Raw genomic sequence first — 17,954 nt, forward strand, 5'->3', positions numbered from 1 at the left:
ATCCCTCCATCCATCCCAGGGATGGGAATGGCCGGGATTTAGGATCCCTCCATCCCTGGGGTGGGAACGGCCGGGATTTAGGATCCCTCCATCCCTGGGGTGGGAATGGCCAGGATTTCAGATCCCTCCACCCCAGGAGTGGGAACGGCCAGGATTTCAGATCCCTCCATCCCAAACCCTTCCACGAGCTGTGATCCCAAAGCAGGCCCGGGCTCAGGGAGGTTCCAGGCCTGCCTGGCAGCTCTGGGGCCGAGCTCTCCTGCAGGAAAGCCACAGGAGCCTTTGGGATCCGTGGTTTCCTGGGGATGTTTTCTTTTCCCTCTCCCGGCTCCCGTTTTTCTCCTGCACCTCGGGTGGTTTCGGGGCCGCGTGGGCCGGGCTGGGGAGGGCAGGAAAGGCTGAGATAATGACAGGGGATGATCCCAGGAATAGAGCTGCTCTTCCCTGGCCAGGAGAGGCTGTTCCAGCTCTTTCCGTGGGTTTGGGACAGGGATTGTCCCCGTGGATGGAGGGTGACAATAGGAACAGCTGAAGTCACTGCATGGATTTAGCTCCTGCTTCTTCCTCTGCTTCCCCCGGTTCCTTTTGGGAACATCAGCCCCTGTTCCCCACATCCTGCCCCAAACCACCCCGGCAAAAGGGAGAAGCCAGCAGGAATTCCAGTGGGAGAAGGATCAGGAATCACAGAGCAGCTCCTGGAAATTCAGGGAGATCTCGGGGAATTTTCCTTCAGCAGCTTTCCCTCGGTGTGGGGAAAACTCCTCTGGTCCCAAGAACAGCCTCAAGATGTGCCAGGGGAGGTTTAGGATGGATATCAGGGAAAATTCCTTCATGGAAAAGGGGAAAACTCCTCTGGTCCCAAGAACAGCCTCAGGTTGTGCCAGGGGAGGTTTGGGATGGGTATCAGGGAAAATTCCTTCATGGAAAAGGGAAAATCTCCATATGGGAAAACTCCTCTGGTCCCAAGAAGAGCCTCAGGTTGTGCCAGGGGAGGTTTAGGATGGATCTCTGCAAAAATTCCTTCATGGAAAAGGGGAAAGTCCATGTGGGGAAAACTCCTCTGGTCCCAAGAACAGCCTCAGGTTGTGCCAGGGGAGGTTTGGGATGGGTATCAGGGAAAATTCCTTCATGGAAAAAGGGAAAACTCCATATGGGGAAAACTCTTCTGGTCCCAAGAATAGCCTTAGGATGGGTATCAGGGAAAATTCCTTCATGGAAAAGGGGAAAGTCCATCTGGGGAAAACTCTTCTGGTCCCAAGATCAGCCTCAGGTTGTGCCAGGGATGGTTTGGGATGGATATCAGGGAAAATTCCTTCATGAAAAGAGTTCAAAGCACTGCAACTATCCAGAGCAGAATATTTGGGAAAGGACCCAACCCCGAGGCTGCTCCAGTCCCAATCCTACAATCCCCAGGCCTGGGGGTGGGTTCAGAGGAGCCCTGGGGAAAGCAGAGGCAGGGCTGGAGCAGGAACATGCTTTTATTGAGGAGGGGGTACAGGAGCAGCACAGCCCAGCAGGGAGGGGAGCGGGAGCCTCCCCCTCCCCTGCCTGGGACATTCCTGGGAATCTGAGCTGGGGACAGGGACAGCAGGGACAGTAATGCCCACGAGGCCCACGCTGAGCACCGAGGGGCTGGCGGTGCTCGGGGGTCCAGGAGGGGTCCAGGAGGGATCCAGGAGGGATCCAGGAGGGATCCAGGAGGGAGCTTTTCCAGTCAGGATGGGGCAGTGGTTAATGGGAATGGCTCCCACCTTCCCAGGAGTGCTTCATTTCACACCCTGCTCCGTGAGGAATCACTGGGATGGAGGAAATCAGCACTGGGATGGAGGAAATCAGCACTGGGAACAGGGAATCCAGCGCTGGGATGGAGGAAATCAGCACTGGGATCACTGAAATCAGCACTGGGATCACTGGGATCAGGGAAATCAGCACTGGGATCAGGGAAATCAGCACTGGGATCAGGGAAATCAGCACTGGGATCACTGAAATCAGCACTGGGACAAGGGAATCCAGTACTGGGATCACTGAAAGCAGCACTGGGATCACTGGGACCAGGGAAATGAGCACTGGGATCAGAGAATCCAGCACTGGGATCACTGAAATCAGCACTGGGATCACTGAAATCAGCACTGGGATCACTGAAATCAGCACTGGGACAAGGGAACCTAGCACTGGGATCACTGAAATCAGCACTGGGATCACTGGGACCAGAGAAATCAGCACTGGGACAAGGGAATCCAGTACTGGGATCACTGAAATCAGCACTGGGATCACTGGGACCAGGGAAATCAGCACTGGGATCAGGGAAATCAGCACTGGGATCACTGAAATCAGCACTGGGATCAAGGAATCCAGCACTGGGATCACTGAAATCAGCACTGGGATTGGGGAACCCAGCACTGGGATCAGGGAAACCAGCACTGGGATCAGAGAAATCAGCACTGGGATCACTGAAATCAGCACTGGGATCAGGGAATCCAGCACTGGGATCACTGAAATCCGCACTGGGATCACTGAAATCAGCACTGGGATCACTGAAATCAGCACTGGGATTGGGGAATCCAGCACTGGGATCAGGGAACCCAGCCCCTTCCCAGGGCTGTCCCCTCTGTCAGTGACACTGGAGCCACCCAGGGATGGGTGGCACGAGGACAGTGGTTTTACTGGGAGGCCATTCTGGGATATTTCTGCTGATGGGAAGGAGGAATCAAAGCTTTTTTTTTTTTTTCCTCTGCCAGGGAATCCATCCATCCCTCCCTGGAGCACAGCAGCCCAACAGCTCCTGGAATCAGTGCTGGGAGTTCCTGTGGCTTTTTGGAAAAGGCCAAAGTTTGGATTCCTTCAGCCTGGAGGGGGGAAAAAAAAAAACTCCAATAAAAAGGGACCTGCAATTCCAGGAAGGCTGCTCTGGGAAAAACATCTCCAGGGGAATACACTCAGCAGGTGGTTTATGTACAGGAACTCAGCAATTCCACGAGATACACACCAGGAAAAATGGGAATTCTACTCCAGAGTGCTTCCAGCAGGGCTGTGGTGGCTCCAGGAGGGGGTGACAGCAACACCCAGTGACTCCCTCAGGTGCAGGAGGTGCAATTCTGGCTGTACAATGGGAACTAAGTGGAGATCTGCTGGATCCTAGGGAAAACTGCTGGGAGAGGGGCGACGATCCCACTAAAGCTATTCCAGACACGGAACGGGGCAGGAGCAGTCCCTGCAGGGCTGCCCCAGAGAAGCATTTCCAGCATTGTCCAAGAGCCAGGGGTGAGCCCAGCCCCCAGGGAAGCTGCAGGAGGGACAGAGGGACGGAGCAGGACAGCAGGGACAGGGACAGGCCCAGCAGTCAGAGCTCCTCAGCTTCCTGGGGCTCCCAGACACTTCCAGTCCTCGCGGCCTCACTGAGGCCGAAACATCCGAGTTCCTCAGAACTGTGGGGACACGGGGCCAGGCCAGGCCAGCCCGGGGTGACCCGCCCTGGGGACACTGCAGAGCCAACCACCACGGCAGCACACGGGTCCCTCCTCTGCTGGGGACGCTGCTGGGGACACCTAGGTGCCCTTGGGAGGGGTCCACTTGAGGCAGCTGGGATCCATGGTCTTGTTGCTGTTGGACCTCTTGGCCTCCTTGGCGATCCACTCATCGATCAGGTCCTGGGGACAGCAGGGGGGAGGCAGCTCAGGGGTGATCCTGGTGGGGAATCAGCCCTGGGGCAGCACCCCAAAAGGGGAGGGGGGCTCAGCCCTTAATGCCTCAAAGGAACGGCAAAATAACAGCAGAGTTACAGCAAAACGAGACTGAAACAACAGCAAAGTAACAGCAGAGTTACACCAAAACAACAGCAAAGTAACAGCAGAGCTACAGCAAAACAACAGCAAAATAACAGCAGAGTTACAGCAAAACAACAGCAAAGTAACAGCAGTTACAGCAAAACGAGACTGAAACAACAGCAAAATAACAGCAGAGTTACACCAAAACACCACCAAAATTATAGCAGAGTTACACCAAAACAACAGCAAAATTACAGCAGAGTTACACCAAAACAACAGCTGAGTTACACCAAAGTAACACCAAAGTAACTCAAAAGAACAACTACTCCTCCATGGAGTTTTCTAGAAGTCCCTCAATCGAGCTCCAAAAGGAATTAGGGGAAGCCCTGATTGCAGCAAGGAAAGGAGGAGAACCCAAGGAATCCCTGATTCCAGCAAGGAAGAGGAGAACCCAAGGAAGCCCTGAATCCAGCAAGGAGAACCCAAGGAATCCCTGATTCCAGCAAGGAAAGGAGAACTCAAGGAAGCCCTGACTGCAGCAAGGAAAAGGAGGAGAACCCAAGGAAGCCCTGACTGCAGCAAGGAAAGGAGGAGAACCCAAGCAATCCCTAATTCCAACAAGGAAAAGGAGAAGGAGAACCCATGGAATCCCTGATTCCAGCAAGGAAAGGAGAACACAAGGGAGCCCTGATTCCAACAAGGAGAACCCATGGAATCCCTGACTGCAGCAAGGAAAGGAGGAGAACCCAAGGAATCCCTGATTCCAGCAAGGAAAGGAGAACCCAAGGGAGCCCTGAATCCAGCAAGGAGAACCCAAGGAATCCCTGATTCCAGCAAGGAAAGGAGGAGGTGGAGGGAGGTCCCCAGGGGGCCCAGGCTCACCTGTCTCTTGAGGACCAGGTGTTTGCCCTTCCAGTACTTGAGCATCTGCAGGGCCTGCAGGGTGCTGACGATGTCCACGGGGTTCACAGCGGTCTCCTGGCTGATCTCTGCAAGCAGAGCCCAGCAGAGCCTCTGACACAGCCCCAGAGCCCTGGGCCAGCACCAGCTCGGTGTCACCCCCTCAGGAACGTGGCACTGAGCGGGCACAGCCAGGACTGCAGGGGTTTGGGGGTGCTGGCTTTGGGATCTGTGACAAATCTCCTGAGAGGAGATGCAATCCTGCTTTTCCAGGGTACCTCACACCCCCAGGAAACTCCACGTCCTCCCAGGTGCCACCAACAGAGAGATGCCATTAAAAAAAGGCCAAATATTCTCAATATTGGCTGCTGGAGCCATTTTTTGGCTAAAATAACCATTCCAATACACAGCTTTTTGCTGATTTTTTTTTTTAAATGGTCATTTTTTCTCATCCAGCAGCCAACTCATCCTTTCAAAACGCTGCACATGGCCCAACTCTGCTGGTGGCAGGGCTGGCAAGGAGCCATTCCCAACCCCAGGAACATCCCATGGAATTCAGCGCTCCACAAGCACTTGGGTGGGTGAGGCAGGCCTGAGAGGCACAGGGGTGTTCCCAAAGCCCTCCCTGACCTTTGATGGAGATCTCCTTGCCCTGGAAGTTGTGCAGGTACCGCAGCAGAACTTCCTTCCAGTAGCTCCTGTAGCTGATCAGGCCCAGGTCAGACAGGGGACGCTCGGGGGAGCCAACTTTTTCCTCTACTTTAGACAGCAAATAGCCTAAAAAATACCAAAATAACCACATTTAAACGACTCAGAAACGAGGCAGGGTGGAAGCTGCTCCAGCAGCAGCAGCCAGGTGAGATTTCCTGGTGGAGCTGGAGGAATTTTTCCCCAGGATTTCCCCCCACACTCACTGAAGTCAATGAGCATTTTGCCATAGCCTTGTCTCATGTACTGGGGCATGGTCAGGATGCAGGACACGTTGTAGTTGAGGAAGGAATTCTTCTCCTGGAAACAAGAGCAGACAGGAGGGGCAGAGCTCAGAATTTTTATTCGTTTTAGGTGTTTTATTTAAAAAGAAATCGTGGTGATTAATATTTATTTTAATGTGTTTTTCTCCACATCCCCTTCCCAGTTTCTTTCTCCCTAATGAAGACACCACTCTGCTTCCTGGCAACTACAGTTCCTTGGAGCTGGTTTTTGCTGGGAATGAGAAAAGAGGGAGCAGCACAGCACCTGCAATCCCTCAGCAAACAGAACAACCCCTGCAGCTCAGCCTTGGACTTCCATCTGCCCCCCAAAGCAGCAAATCCTGAGAGCAAAAGGGGTTCAGTGCTGATGAGGGGGCCCTAAATCCCATTTTAGTCAGGTGGGGGATGGATGTTTTGCACTGACCTTGGAGAAATACCCGATCAGGTGGCAGCCAGTGTTGTCAGCCTCTGTCATGACGTAGAAGAGGAAGGGTTCCACATCATAATAAAGGGTTTTGTGGTCCAGGAAAAGCTTTGCCAGCAGACACAGGTTCTGACAGTAGATCTGGGCACAGAAAAGAGATGCAGGTGTTTACTCCAGTGGGATACCCCAAATGTGGGCAAAACCACTTGGGAAAGGACAAAAAACCCCCCTCAGAATCATCTGAGGAATGGTGGGGAAACTGAGCAGCTGGGCCAGCAAACAATTCCATTGGTGATGGAAATGGATCCTGCCCCTCACCTCTGCTGGGTGAGACACAGAGGGAGCTGCTGGAGCACCACAGGAGCAGCAGCAAAACTCCTGCAGGAACGGCCCACCTGCAGCAGCCCCTCTGTGAGCAGGGACACAGGGCCACCCTGGCTGCCTGCAGGGTCACCCTGGCTGCCTGCAGGGCCACCCTGGCTGCCAGCAGGGTCACAGGGCCACCCTGGCTGCCTGCAGGGTCACAGGGCCACCCTGGCTGCCTGCAGGGCCACCCTGGCTGCCTGCAGGGCCACAGGGCCACCCTGGCTGTCTGCAGGGTTACAGGGCTGCCTGCAGGACCACAGGGCCACCCTGGCTGCCTGCAGGGCCACCCTGGTCCCACTCACCTTGTTCTTCTTGCCATCCACCTCGAAGACAGAGATGGAGCCCTTGCGGTAGATCTCGTCCCCCGGGGGGTGCTTCCAGACACACTTGGCCTGGGACAGGGACAGAATGGGGCTGTCACTGCTGGCCTGGGGACAGCAGCTGCTGCAGGGTGGCAGGGAACTGCAGCCTGGCCTGCCACTGCAACCCAGCCACGCCAGGCTGGTGTCAGACACTGCCACGGGCTGAGCCCGGCTGGACATCAGTGCCAGAGCAGCATTCCCAGTGGGAATGAGCCATTCCCTGACCCCACAGCAGGACTGAGCCCCACCTTGACCCCACAGCAGCCTCCCCAGCCATTCCCTGAGCCCAGAGCAGCCTCCCCAGCAGGACTGAGCCATTCCCTGAGCCCAGAGCAGCCTCCCCAGCCATTCCCTGAGCCCACAGCAGGCTCCCCAGCCATTCCCTGAGCCCAGAGCAGCCTCCCCAGCCATTCCCTGACCCAGAGCAGCCTCCCCAGCCATTCCCTGAGCCCACAGCAGCCTCCCCAGCCATTCCCTGAGCCCAGAGCAGCCTCCCCAGCAGGACTGAGCCATTCCCTGAGCCCAGAGCAGCCTCCCCAGCCATTCCCTGAGCCCAGAGCAGCCTCCCCAGCCATTCCCTGAGCCCAGAGCAGCCTCCCCAGCCATTCCCTGAGCCCAGAGCAGCCTCCCCAGCAGGCTGCCCCGGCCCTCACCATGTGCCTGCGCAGGATGGTCTGGCTCTTCATGTACTTGAGGCAGAACTCGCACATGTAGAGGCGCCCGAGGCGCGCGTACTCCTCGGGGTAGGGCGAGTGGTACCACGTGTCCAGCTCGTAGCGCCCGAACGCGATGGTCTTGATCATGTTGCTGCCCTCGGTGATCTGCCCCTGCAGCCTCAGCTTCTCCTGCCCCAGGGGGAAAGCAGGGTTAGCCAAAAAGTTAACTGCAAGCAGCAGGAGGGGAATTGGGATTTGTTTGCCTGGAGGAAATGTGTTTCAAGTTTTCTGAATTCGTTTTTCATTAAATTCCTACGGCTCCTCGCCACTCCTGCTCCTTTCCTGATCCCCAGGGACAGGACTCGGAACTGTGAGGAGCAGCTGAGGGAGCTGGGGGTGTTTATCCTGGACAAAAGGATCAGGGGAGACCTCCTGGCTCTCCATAACCCCGACAGGAGGGTGCAGCCAGGCTCTGCTCCCAGGGAACAACAGGGCAGGGGGACTGGCTCCCAGCTGTGCCAGGCTGCACACGAGGAGGAATTTCTCCCCAGAAAGAGGGACTGGGAATTGGAAGGGGCTGCCCAGGGAAGTGTCACCGTCCTTGGAGGTGTTTAGAAAAGCCTGGATGTGGCACCTGGTGACAAGGTGGTGTCAGGTCACGGGTGGCACTGGATGATCTCAGAGGGCTTTTCCAGCCCAGTCCATCCTGTGGCTCCGTGACACAGCCCAGGGCTCTGCCCCAGGTGCCCCAACTGTCCCAGGAAAGCATCAAAGGATCCTTTGATCCCTCTCTGGAATGGGATGTGGCTTTGGGAGGCTCCTCAGGAGCTTCAGCAACACCAGCCCATGAACTCAGTCACGGACTAAGGCTGAGGTGGCTTTTGCTGTCACCAGCCCTCAGCAGAGACACTGAAGCTGCCACTGTCCCCTGGGAGCACCCCTGGAATGTCACCACACATTCCTGAGCTCAGAGCTCAGCTCCAGCACTCCCTGGGGACAGCTGGCACTCCCCCATGCTGCCTGCCAGGTCCCACAGAGCCCCGGGGCTGTGCCTGGGGCAGGGTCTCAGCAGGTCCCTGAGCCCTGGGGCAGGGTCTCAGCAGGTCCCTGAGCCCTGGGGCAGGGTCTCAGCAGGTCCCTGAGCCCTGGGGCAGGGTCTCACCAGGTCCCTGAGCCCTGGGGCAGGGTCTCACCAGGTCCCTGAGCCCTGGGGCAGGGTCTCACCAGGTCCCTGAGCCCTGGGGCAGGGTCTCACCAGGTCCCAGAGCCCTGCGGCAGGGTCTCACCAGGTCCCTGAGCCCTAGGGCAGGGTCTCAGCAGGTCCCAGAGCCCCGGGGCAGGGTCTCACCAGGTCCCAGAGCCCCGGGGCAGGGTCTCAGCAGGTCCCTGAGCCTTGGGGCAGGGTCTCAGCAGGTCCCTGAGCCCTGGGGCAGGGTCTCACCAGGTCCCTGAGCCCCGGGGCAGGGTCTCACCAGGTCCCAGAGCCCCGGGGCAGGGTCTCACCAGGTCCCTGAGCCCTGGGGCAGGGTCTCACCAGGTCCCTGAGCCCTGGGGCAGGGTCTCAGCAGGTCCCAGAGCCCCGGGGCAGGGTCTCACCAGCCCCCAGAGCCCCGGGGCAGGGTCTCACCAGGTCCCTGAGCCCTGAGGCAGGGTCTCAGCAGGTCCCTGAGCCCTGGGGCAGGGTCTCACCAGGCCCCAGAGCCCCGGGGCAGGGTCTCAGCAGGTCCCTGAGCCCTGGGGCAGGGTCTCAGCAGGTCCCTGAGCCCCGGGGCAGGGTCTCACCAGGTCCCAGGTCCCTCAAGAGCCCCGGGGCTGTGCCTGGGGCAGGGTCTCAGCAGGTCCCAGAGCCCCGGGGCAGGGTCTCAGCAGGTCCCTGAGCCCTGGGGCAGGGTCTCACCAGGTCCCTGAGCCCTGGGGCAGGGTCTCACCAGGTCCCAGAGCCCCAGAGCAGGGTCTCACCAGGTCCCTGAGCCCTAGGGCAGGGTCTCACCAGGTCCCAGAGCCCCAGGGCAGGGTCTCAGTAGGTCCCAGAGCCCTGGGGCAGGGTCTCACCAGGTCCCTGAGCCCTGGGGCAGGGTCTCACCAGGTCCCTGAGCCCTGGGGCAGGGTCTCACCAGGTCCCAGAGCCCCAGAGCAGGGTCTCACCAGGTCCCAGAGCCCTGGGGCAGGGTCTCACCAGGTCCCAGGTCCCTCAGAGCCCCGGGGCTGTGCCTGGGGCAGGGTCTCACCAGGTCCCAGAGCCCTGGGGCAGGGTCTCAGCAGGTCCCTGAGCCCTGGGGCAGGGTCTCACCAGGTCCCTGAGCCCTGGGGCAGGGTCTCACCAGGTCCCTGAGCCCTGGGGCAGGGTCTCACCAGGTCCCTGAGCCCTGGGGCAGGGTCTCAGCAGGTCCCTGAGCCCTGGGGCAGGGTCTCACCAGGTCCCTGAGCCCTGGGGCAGGGTCTCACCAGGTCCCTGAGCCCTGGGGCAGGGTCTCACCAGGTCCCTGAGCCCTGGGGCAGGGTCTCACCAGGTCCCAGAGCCCTGGGGCAGGGTCTCACCAGGTCCCAGAGCCCTGGGGCAGGGTCTCAGCAGGTCCCTGAGCCCTGGGGCAGGGTCTCACCAGGTCCCTGAGCCCTAGGGCAGGGTCTCAGCAGGTCCCAGAGCCCTGGGGCAGGGTCTCACCAGGTCCCAGGTCCCTCAGAGCCCCGGGGCTGTGCCTGGGGCAGGGTCTCACCAGGTCCCAGAGCCCTGGGGCAGGGTCTCACCAGGTCCCTGAGCCCTGGGGCAGGGTCTCACCAGGTCCCTGAGCCCTGGGGCAGGGTCTCACCAGGTCCCTGAGCCCTGGGGCAGGGTCTCACCAGGTCCCTGAGCCCTGGGGCAGGGTCTCACCAGGTCCCTGAGCCCTGGGGCAGGGTCTCACCAGGTCCCAGAGCCCTGGGGCAGGGTCTCACCAGGTCCCAGAGCCCCGGGGCAGGGTCTCACCAGGTCCCAGAGCCCTGGGGCAGGGTCTCACCAGGTCCCTGAGCCCTGGGGCAGGGTCTCAGCAGGTCCCTGAGCCCTGGGGCAGGGTCTCAGCAGGTCCCTGAGCCCTGGGGCAGGGTCTCACCAGGTCCCAGAGCCCCGGGGCAGGGTCTCACCAGGTCCCAGAGCCCTGGGGCAGGGTCTCACCAGGTCCCAGAGCCCTGGGGCAGGGTCTCACCAGGTCCCAGAGCCCCGGGGCAGGGTCTCACCAGGCCCCTGAGCCCTGGGGCAGGGTCTCAGCAGGTCCCAGAGCCCTGGGGCAGGGTCTCACCAGCCCCCAGAGCCCTGGGGCAGGGTCTCAGCAGGTCCAAGAGCACTGGGGCAGGGTCTCACCAGGTCCTCGGAGGCGCGGGCCTGGGCCCTGCGGAACAGCTCCAGGTCGTACTCGCTGGTCAGGTTCTCCAGGAGAGGCTCCCTGGTGTTGCCATAGGTCTGCCTGTGCTCCTGGAAAACCACAGCACAGCTGCTGGATCCTGCAGCTTTTCTAGCTGGGAATATTGCAGGATGACTGGGAGAGCCAAACTCCATCCCAGGGGGGAAGGAAAGGATGGAATTCCTGCTTTTACCATGTATTTCTCCTTCTGCTCCTTGCTGAGCCCAGAGTTCCTCTTCTTCCTGAGCTCAGCCACCTTCTCTTTGTACCGCAGCTGCCTCTCCGTGGGGGCCTGGAAGAAACCCCAGGTGGGGCCTCGAGAGGCTCCAGCCCCTCCAAACCTCCCCCTTCCCTGCCCACCCCAAAGAATTCCACGCTGGCTGCCATCCCACGAGGTGTGAACCAGACCCTCTGCTAATCACAGGGCACTGCAGCTGCAGCCCAGGAATGCAAAGCAGGAAATTTCCCTTCCCACCACAGGACAGGGTGAGCTCCCCACGGGATGCTCCGTGCTGGGGAACAGCTCCCAGCTGACTCAGGGACTGGGAAGTGTCATTGCCCTGGTTTGGCTCTCTGCTGGTTACTCAGAGGGAAATTGCAGTTTACAGCTCTGCAGCAGGAATTCCCTGGTCCCACAGCAGCATTCCCAGTGGGACTGAGCTCTCCTGGTCCCACAGCAGCATTCCCAGTGGGACTGAGCCATTCCTGGTCCCACAGCAGCATTCCCAGTGGGACTGAGCCATTCCTGGTCCCACAGCAGCATTCCCAGTGGGACTGAGCTCTCCTGGTCCCACAGCAGCATTCCCAGTGGGACTGAGCCATTCCTGGTCCCACAGCAGCATTCCCAGTGGGACTGAGCTCTCCTGGTCCCACAGCAGCATTCCCAGTGGGACTGAGCCCTCCCCGGTCCCACAGCAGCATTCCCAGTGGGACTGAGCCCTCCCTGGTCCCACAGCAGCATTCCCAGTGGGACTGAGCCCTCCCAGCAATCCAAACTCAGGGAAAGGATCATCCCCGGAACACAGCCCTCTGCCCTTCCTGCCTGCTCCCACCTCACTGAGGAGATCCAGGGAATTCCCCCTGTGGAATGGCAGCTGGGCAGGCTCAGGACTGCCCCAGCAGCTCCCCAGGGTGTGGGGAAGGGAGCCCAGGCCCCAAGCCCTGTGCTGGGAGCTGGGAGCTGGGGCTGTGCCCCTCACCTGGTGCCTGGTGGCGTGCCTGTTGTTGTCATCCTGCCTGTGGGCCAACATCCTCTCCTCAATCTGCTTGTCCCGGCTCTGTGCTCGCACCTGGAGGCCAAAATTCACCTGTCAGGGCTGCAGCCACCTCCTGTCACCCCCTGCCCCTCCAGGTGTGCCTCACAGCCAAGCACAGCAGCACGCAGGTGTGAAGTGTTTGCTGCTCACACATCACAAGGCTCAGCATTTTACCCTAAAAATCCCAAAGGAGGAGAAATCTGAAGGCAGAACCACTCATGTTTACCTTGCACTCATCTGCTGAGAGGTTGTGGTAGAGAGGGCACCCCGAGATGGAGAAGTGGCGCTCGTGCTTCCCAGTCAGGTGTCCTGCAAAGGGTCAGAAAAACAACAAAACCCGTGACAAATGGTCCCAAAGAGGTGGAGGAAGTGTCCCACATGGGCAGATCCCTCACAGGATCACTGACAGGGGGATAGGAGGAGAAAACTTCCTGGTTTAAAAAGAAAGGAAAAGCTTTTTCACACGAAACCAAAGCAGCCAGGGATAGGAGTGTGATAGTTTGGCACTGAAATCCTGTTTCTGACAAAAACCAGCTCCCTACCCACAAACCTGGGACCTTTCCTCCCACACCTGTGCTCACCCCCCAAAACAGAAAACCCCTCCAAGAATACCACCCCTATATTTATGCTTCACATCCCATCTCCAGACCCCTTCCTTGGCATTCCCTGCCCGTTTCCAGGATTCCCAGAGCAGCAATCCCAGAGCAGGGCCCTACCCAGGGAGTTGCAGCCGGGCGTGGGGCACTTCATGTTGAAGTTGTAGCTCTCGTGGAAGCGGCGGCGCTTGGGCCGGTGCGAGAGGTCGCTGCCCGAGTCCTTCATGGACATGTCCTTGGCCAGGCTCTCGTCGTGGGACACGTTGGGGCTGGAGATGTCGATGTCGGACTCCGAGGAGGGCGCGTTGCCCGTGGGCGTGCGGGGCGGGGACTCGTCGTGGTCGGCAGCGTTTTTGGTGTCTGGGCAGGAGCACAGGGGACAGAGCTGAGGGGAGAGCTCCCAAAAACGCTCCCAAAAACGCCTCAGGGGCTGCACAGAGCCTCTCCCACCCTGGGAGCGGCATTCCATGCCCCCGTGGGTGCCAACACAGCATTCCCTGCCCCTCTGGGTGCCAACACAGCATTCCCTGCCCCTCTGGGTGTCAGTGCAGCATTCCCTGCCCCTCTGAGTGCCAACACAGCATTCCCTGCCCCTCCGGGTGCCAGTGCAGCATTCCCTGCCCCTCTGGGTGCCAATGCAGCATTCCCTGCCCCTCTGGGTGCCAATGCAGCATTCCCTGCCCCTGTAGGCACCAACACAGCATTCCCTGCCCCTCTGGGTGTCAGTGCAGCATTCCCTGCCCCTGTGGGTGCCAACACAGCATTCCCTGCCCCTCTGGGTGCCAGTGCAGCATTCCCTGCCCCTCTGGGCACCAGTGCAGCACTCCCTGCTCCTGTGGTACCTCTGTCGGAGAAGTCCACGGCCTGCTCGGTCTCGGAGCCGGAGGAGCGGGTCTGGCGCAGCGGGTACTTCTTGGGGGTGACAGGAGCTGGCTGCTGCTGGCTGCGTGTCACCCTCCGCGTGGAGTACACCGGCTCGTCCGGCCCGAAGGGCGGCGGGTTCCGCACCGGGCTGGAGTCTGCTCCGGGGGGAACACGGAGTTACACACGGGGACACCGCGGGGACAGCAGGGACACGCCGTGGGGACACCGCGGTCACACCAGGGACACGCCGTGGGGACACCGCGGTCACACCAGGGACACGCCGTAGGGACAGCAGGGACACGCCGTGGGGACACCATGGGGACACCAGGGACACACCGTGGGGACACCATGGTCACACTACAGGGACACCGGGGACACCAGGGACACACCATGGGGACACCGCGGTCACACCAGGGACACGCCGTGGGGACAGCAGGGACACGCCGTGGGGACACCGTGGTCACACCACGGGGACACCAGGGACACACCATGGGGACACCACGGTCACACCACAGGGACACCATGGGGACACTGTGGTCACACTATGGGGACACCACAGGAACCATGGTGATACCGTGGGGACACCACAGTCACACCATGGAGACACAAGGGGGACACCGCAGGGACACTGCAGTCACACTATGGGGACACACAGGGACACCACAGTTACACCACACAAACCACGGGGACACCATGGGGACACCACAGAGACACCACAGTCACACCATGGGGACACCATGAGGACACCACAGTCACACCATGGGGACACCATGAGGACACCACAGTCACACCGTGGCACCCACAAGTCCCCCCCTGCCCCGCTCTGACCGACACCCCGTGACTCTGTCCTGCCCATGTCACCGGCTCTGGCCTTGCTGATAAAATCTCAGGACACTCGGAGCAATGTGGAGTGCCACCAGCTTTCTCCAGGTTTAACAACTTAATTAAGCCGTAATTACCGCCCAGCTCCCACTGGGAGACGCAGTGATCCCTCAGTTTAGATAAGAACCACCAGCTTTAGATAAGAACCCATAACCCTTGGGATTGCCTGTGGTGTGGAGCTGCACTGGGATTCTGTGTGTGGGGCTGGAAAAGCCTGGTTTAAGGAGGAGCTTTTCCCCAGTTTAAGGAGGAGCCTTTCCCCAGTTTAAGGGGGAGCCCTTCCCCAGTTTAAGGAAAGGCTTTCCCCAGTTTGACAGGAGCCTTTCCCTGGTTTAAAGAAGAACCTTTCCCCAGTTTAAGGAGGAGTCTTGCCCTGGTTTAAAGAAGAACTTTTCCCCAGTTAATGAGGAGCCTTTCCCCAGTTTAAGGAGAAGCCCTGCCTTACCCTGAGAGCTCTGGCTGAGCTTTTCCCCAGCTCATAAGGAGCCTTTCCCCAGTTTAAGGAAGAACCTTTCCCTGGTTTAAGGAGGAACCTTTCCCCAGTTTAAGGAAGAACCTTTCCCCAGTTTAAGGAAGAACCTTTCCCAGTTTAAGAAAGAACCTTTCCCCGGTTTAATGAGGAGCCTTTTCCCAGTTTAAGGAAGAACCTTTCCCAGTTTAAGGAGGAACCTTTCCCCAGTTTAAAGAAGAACCGTTCCCTGGTTTAAGGAGGAACCTTTCCCAGTTTGAGGAAGAACCTTTCCAAGGTTCAGAGGAGCCCGCCGTACCCTGGGAGCTCTGGCTGAGCCCTTTCCCAGTTTAAGGAGGAACCTTTACCCAGTTTGAGGAGGAACCTTTCCCCAGTTTAAAGAAGAGCCTTTTCCCAGTTTGAGGAGGAACCTTTCCCCAGTTTAAAGAAGAACCCTTCCCTGGTTAAAGGAGGAACCTTCCCCAGTTTAAGGAGGAACCTTTCCCCAGTTTAAAGAAGAACCCTTCCCTGGTTTAAGGAGGAGCCTTTCCCAGTTTAAGGAGGAGCCTTTCCCAGTTTGAGGAAGAGCCTTTCCCAGTTTGAGGAAGAGCCTTTCCCAGTTTAACGAGGAGCCTTTCCCAGTTTAAGGAGGAACCTTTCCCAGTTTAAGGAGGAGCCTTTCCCAGTTTGAGGAAGAGCCTTTCCCAGTTTGAGGAGGAGCCTTTCCCAGGCTCAGAGGAGCCCGCCGTACCCTGGGAGCTCTGGCTGAGCCCTTCCCCAGTTTAAGGAGGAGCCTTTCCCAGTTTGAGGAAGAGCCTTTCCCAGTTTAAGGAGGAACCTTTCCCAGTTTGAGGAGGAGCCTTTACCCAGTTTAAAGAAGAGCCTTTCCCAGTTTGAGGAAGAGCCTTTCCCAGTTTGAGGAGGAGCCTTTCCCAGTTTAAGGAGGAGCCTTTCCCAGTTTAACGAGGAGCCTTTCCCAGTTTAACGAGGAGCCTTTCCCAGTTTAACGAGGAGCCTTTCCCAGGCTCAGAGGGCCCGCCGTACCCTGGGAGCTCTGGCTGAGCCCTTCCCCAGTTTAAGGAGGAGCCTTTCCCAGTTTAAGGAGGAGCCTTTCCCAGTTTGAGGAAGAGCCTTTCCCAGTTTAAGGAGGAGCCTTTCCCAGGCTCAGAGGAGCCCGCCGTACCCTGGGAGCTCTGGCTGAGGCGGGCCGAGGAGCGGGTGACGCGGGCCGAGCGCCGGGAGGTGCCGTCGCTCTCGGAGCTGTCCGTGTGCTCGGGGTCCGTGGAGAAATCCGAGTCCTCCGTTCCATCCGAGCTGCTGCCCGCGTTCCTCTGCAACGGCACACACTGCGCTCAAAAACTGTACTTATTGCTAAAAACCACAAAAAAGGAGTGGATATTTCACGTTCTCCCAGCTGTGAGGGTGACCTGTGGGGTTTATGACAAGTCAAGGACATTTTTTTCCCTTTCTTTTTGTGTCTCCTGCTCTGCCAGTGAGGAGTTTCCAAAACAAACCGGGACAGGTGATCCCTGATGGCCAAAGGGATATTCCCAGCACTGGGTGATTACATTCCAGGATATGAACTGCAGGAATTATCAGAATTATCCCAAAACAGGGGCAGCAATCTGGATGTCGGAAGGGGGTCTGGCATCGGTCATCAATTGCAATTCTTTCTCCTTTTCCTTTCTGTTATCACCTTTATTGAACACTATTACAGCATTTTACATCATTTCTCATTATTAAACCGTTCATACTCCAACCTAAAACCTTTAATTTTGTTCCCCGCCCCCATTCCAGGCTTGTGCCTGATTTCCAGGTGCGGTTGAACGGTAACACCGTGAGGGGACACCGGGAGTCTGGGGGTGGCGGCAGGTGGCTGGGGGGCGGCAGCGGGAGCCCGGCGCGGGCAGGGCCGGGAGGGGGCGGCGATGGCGGCGGCCGTGAGGGGACCGAGGGGGGACGCGGCCGCCATGAGGAGAAGGAGGGGGCGTCTCGCGCCGGCGGCGGGAGCGAGGCCCCCGCGCCGCTTTGTTTTGCACCCAACAGAGCCGCGCGGGCCCCAGCCAATCACAGTGCGCATAGGCGGGGCCGAAAGGGAGGCCGACCAATGTCGGCTCGAGGAGCAAAAAGGCGGGCCCCACCGAGCGTGATTGACAGCGAACGGCAGCCAATCAGCGCGAGGCTTGCTCCCACGGCAACGCCAACCTCGGGGGGGGGGGACACGGCGCAGTGGGGGAAGGGAGAAACAAGGCTCGCGCGGGGAGGTGACCGTTGGGGGTGGGGATAGACAGCAGCAATAGCCAATCAGCGGCCAGCCCGGCATGGAGACCCGTCTAATAGGCGGCCAGCTCTCGGAGCGCGTGTCCAATCGGAAACGGCAAGGGGCGGGCCCCGCTGCCGGCGCGGGGGAGGGGAAACGGTAGCCGTTGGGGGTGACGAGTGACAGGCAGCGCGGCCAATCAGCGCGCGGCCTGCTAGTACTCCAGCCAATCAGAGAGTGAGAGAGGCGGGCGCTGGGGGCTCAAGGCCGCTATTTTTCCCCCAGTTTTGGAGCCGGGAGAGGGAGCGGAGGGGCTGGGGAAGGGTAGAAAGCAGCGGCCCGAGCCCGCCGGTCTCCCCGCCGGCCGCCTCCCCCGTTTCCCGGCCGTGCTCACCTTCCTGCGCTGCATCCTGGGCGGGGGCAGCGAGGTTGCCTGGTCCCCGGCGCCCGCGGCCCGCGAAGCGGCGGTGGCCGCCGCGGTGTTGCTGCTAGCGGACTCCGTGGTGGCAGCCGTGTCCCCCGTCCTGCGGCACGTCTGCTCCTGCGGCGCCAGCCCCGCTCCCGCCGCCGCCAGCCGCTGGTCCCTGCTCGGTCCCTCACGCTTCCGCCGGGACGCGGCCCACACCCCCGTCACGTGACCGCGCGCCATCTTGGAGCCGGGCAGGCGCCGCCGGCACTGAAGCCGCGTGCCGCCATCTTTGATTAGGGTAGCGGTTCCCGGCAGCGGCGGCAGTGGCAGCCGCCATCTTTCATAAGGGCACGAGGCCGGCGGGGCTCGCGTTACCGAGGCAGCCGTGTTGAGTGCGGGCAGGGCAGAGCCGAGGCGAGGGA

General features: G+C 59.5%; 1 protein-coding gene across 2 annotated transcripts; it reads right to left on the reverse strand.

Annotated features, from left to right (window-relative positions):
• Positions 1 to 1,460: 1,460 nt before the first annotated feature.
• On the reverse strand, positions 1,461 to 17,746 carry KAT7 (lysine acetyltransferase 7). Of its 2 annotated transcripts, XR_009489600.1 has the most exons (16): positions 17,518 to 17,746; positions 16,047 to 16,194; positions 13,512 to 13,688; positions 12,790 to 13,029; positions 12,300 to 12,382; positions 12,017 to 12,106; positions 11,011 to 11,109; positions 10,778 to 10,888; positions 7,441 to 7,632; positions 6,728 to 6,817; positions 6,060 to 6,200; positions 5,579 to 5,672; positions 5,295 to 5,441; positions 4,647 to 4,753; positions 2,987 to 3,647; positions 1,461 to 2,846 (listed from the first exon to the last, which is right to left on the reverse strand). XR_009489600.1 is itself a non-coding variant. In XM_059869133.1 (15 exons), exons 1-15 carry the CDS (start codon positions 17,530 to 17,532, stop codon positions 3,546 to 3,548), a joined length of 1,836 nt encoding a protein of 611 aa, XP_059725116.1. In that variant the 5' UTR covers positions 17,533 to 17,746; the 3' UTR covers positions 2,932 to 3,545. The 2 variants fall into 2 exon arrangements, 1 of the variants encoding a protein (XP_059725116.1); XM_059869133.1 differs by lacking the exon at positions 1,461 to 2,846 and having other exon boundaries at positions 2,932 to 3,647.
• Between the last annotated feature and the right edge of the window lie 208 nt (positions 17,747 to 17,954).

This window comes from Haemorhous mexicanus, chromosome 28 (genome assembly GCF_027477595.1).
Source record: "Haemorhous mexicanus isolate bHaeMex1 chromosome 28, bHaeMex1.pri, whole genome shotgun sequence".
NCBI classification, from domain to species: domain Eukaryota; kingdom Metazoa; phylum Chordata; class Aves; order Passeriformes; family Fringillidae; genus Haemorhous; species Haemorhous mexicanus.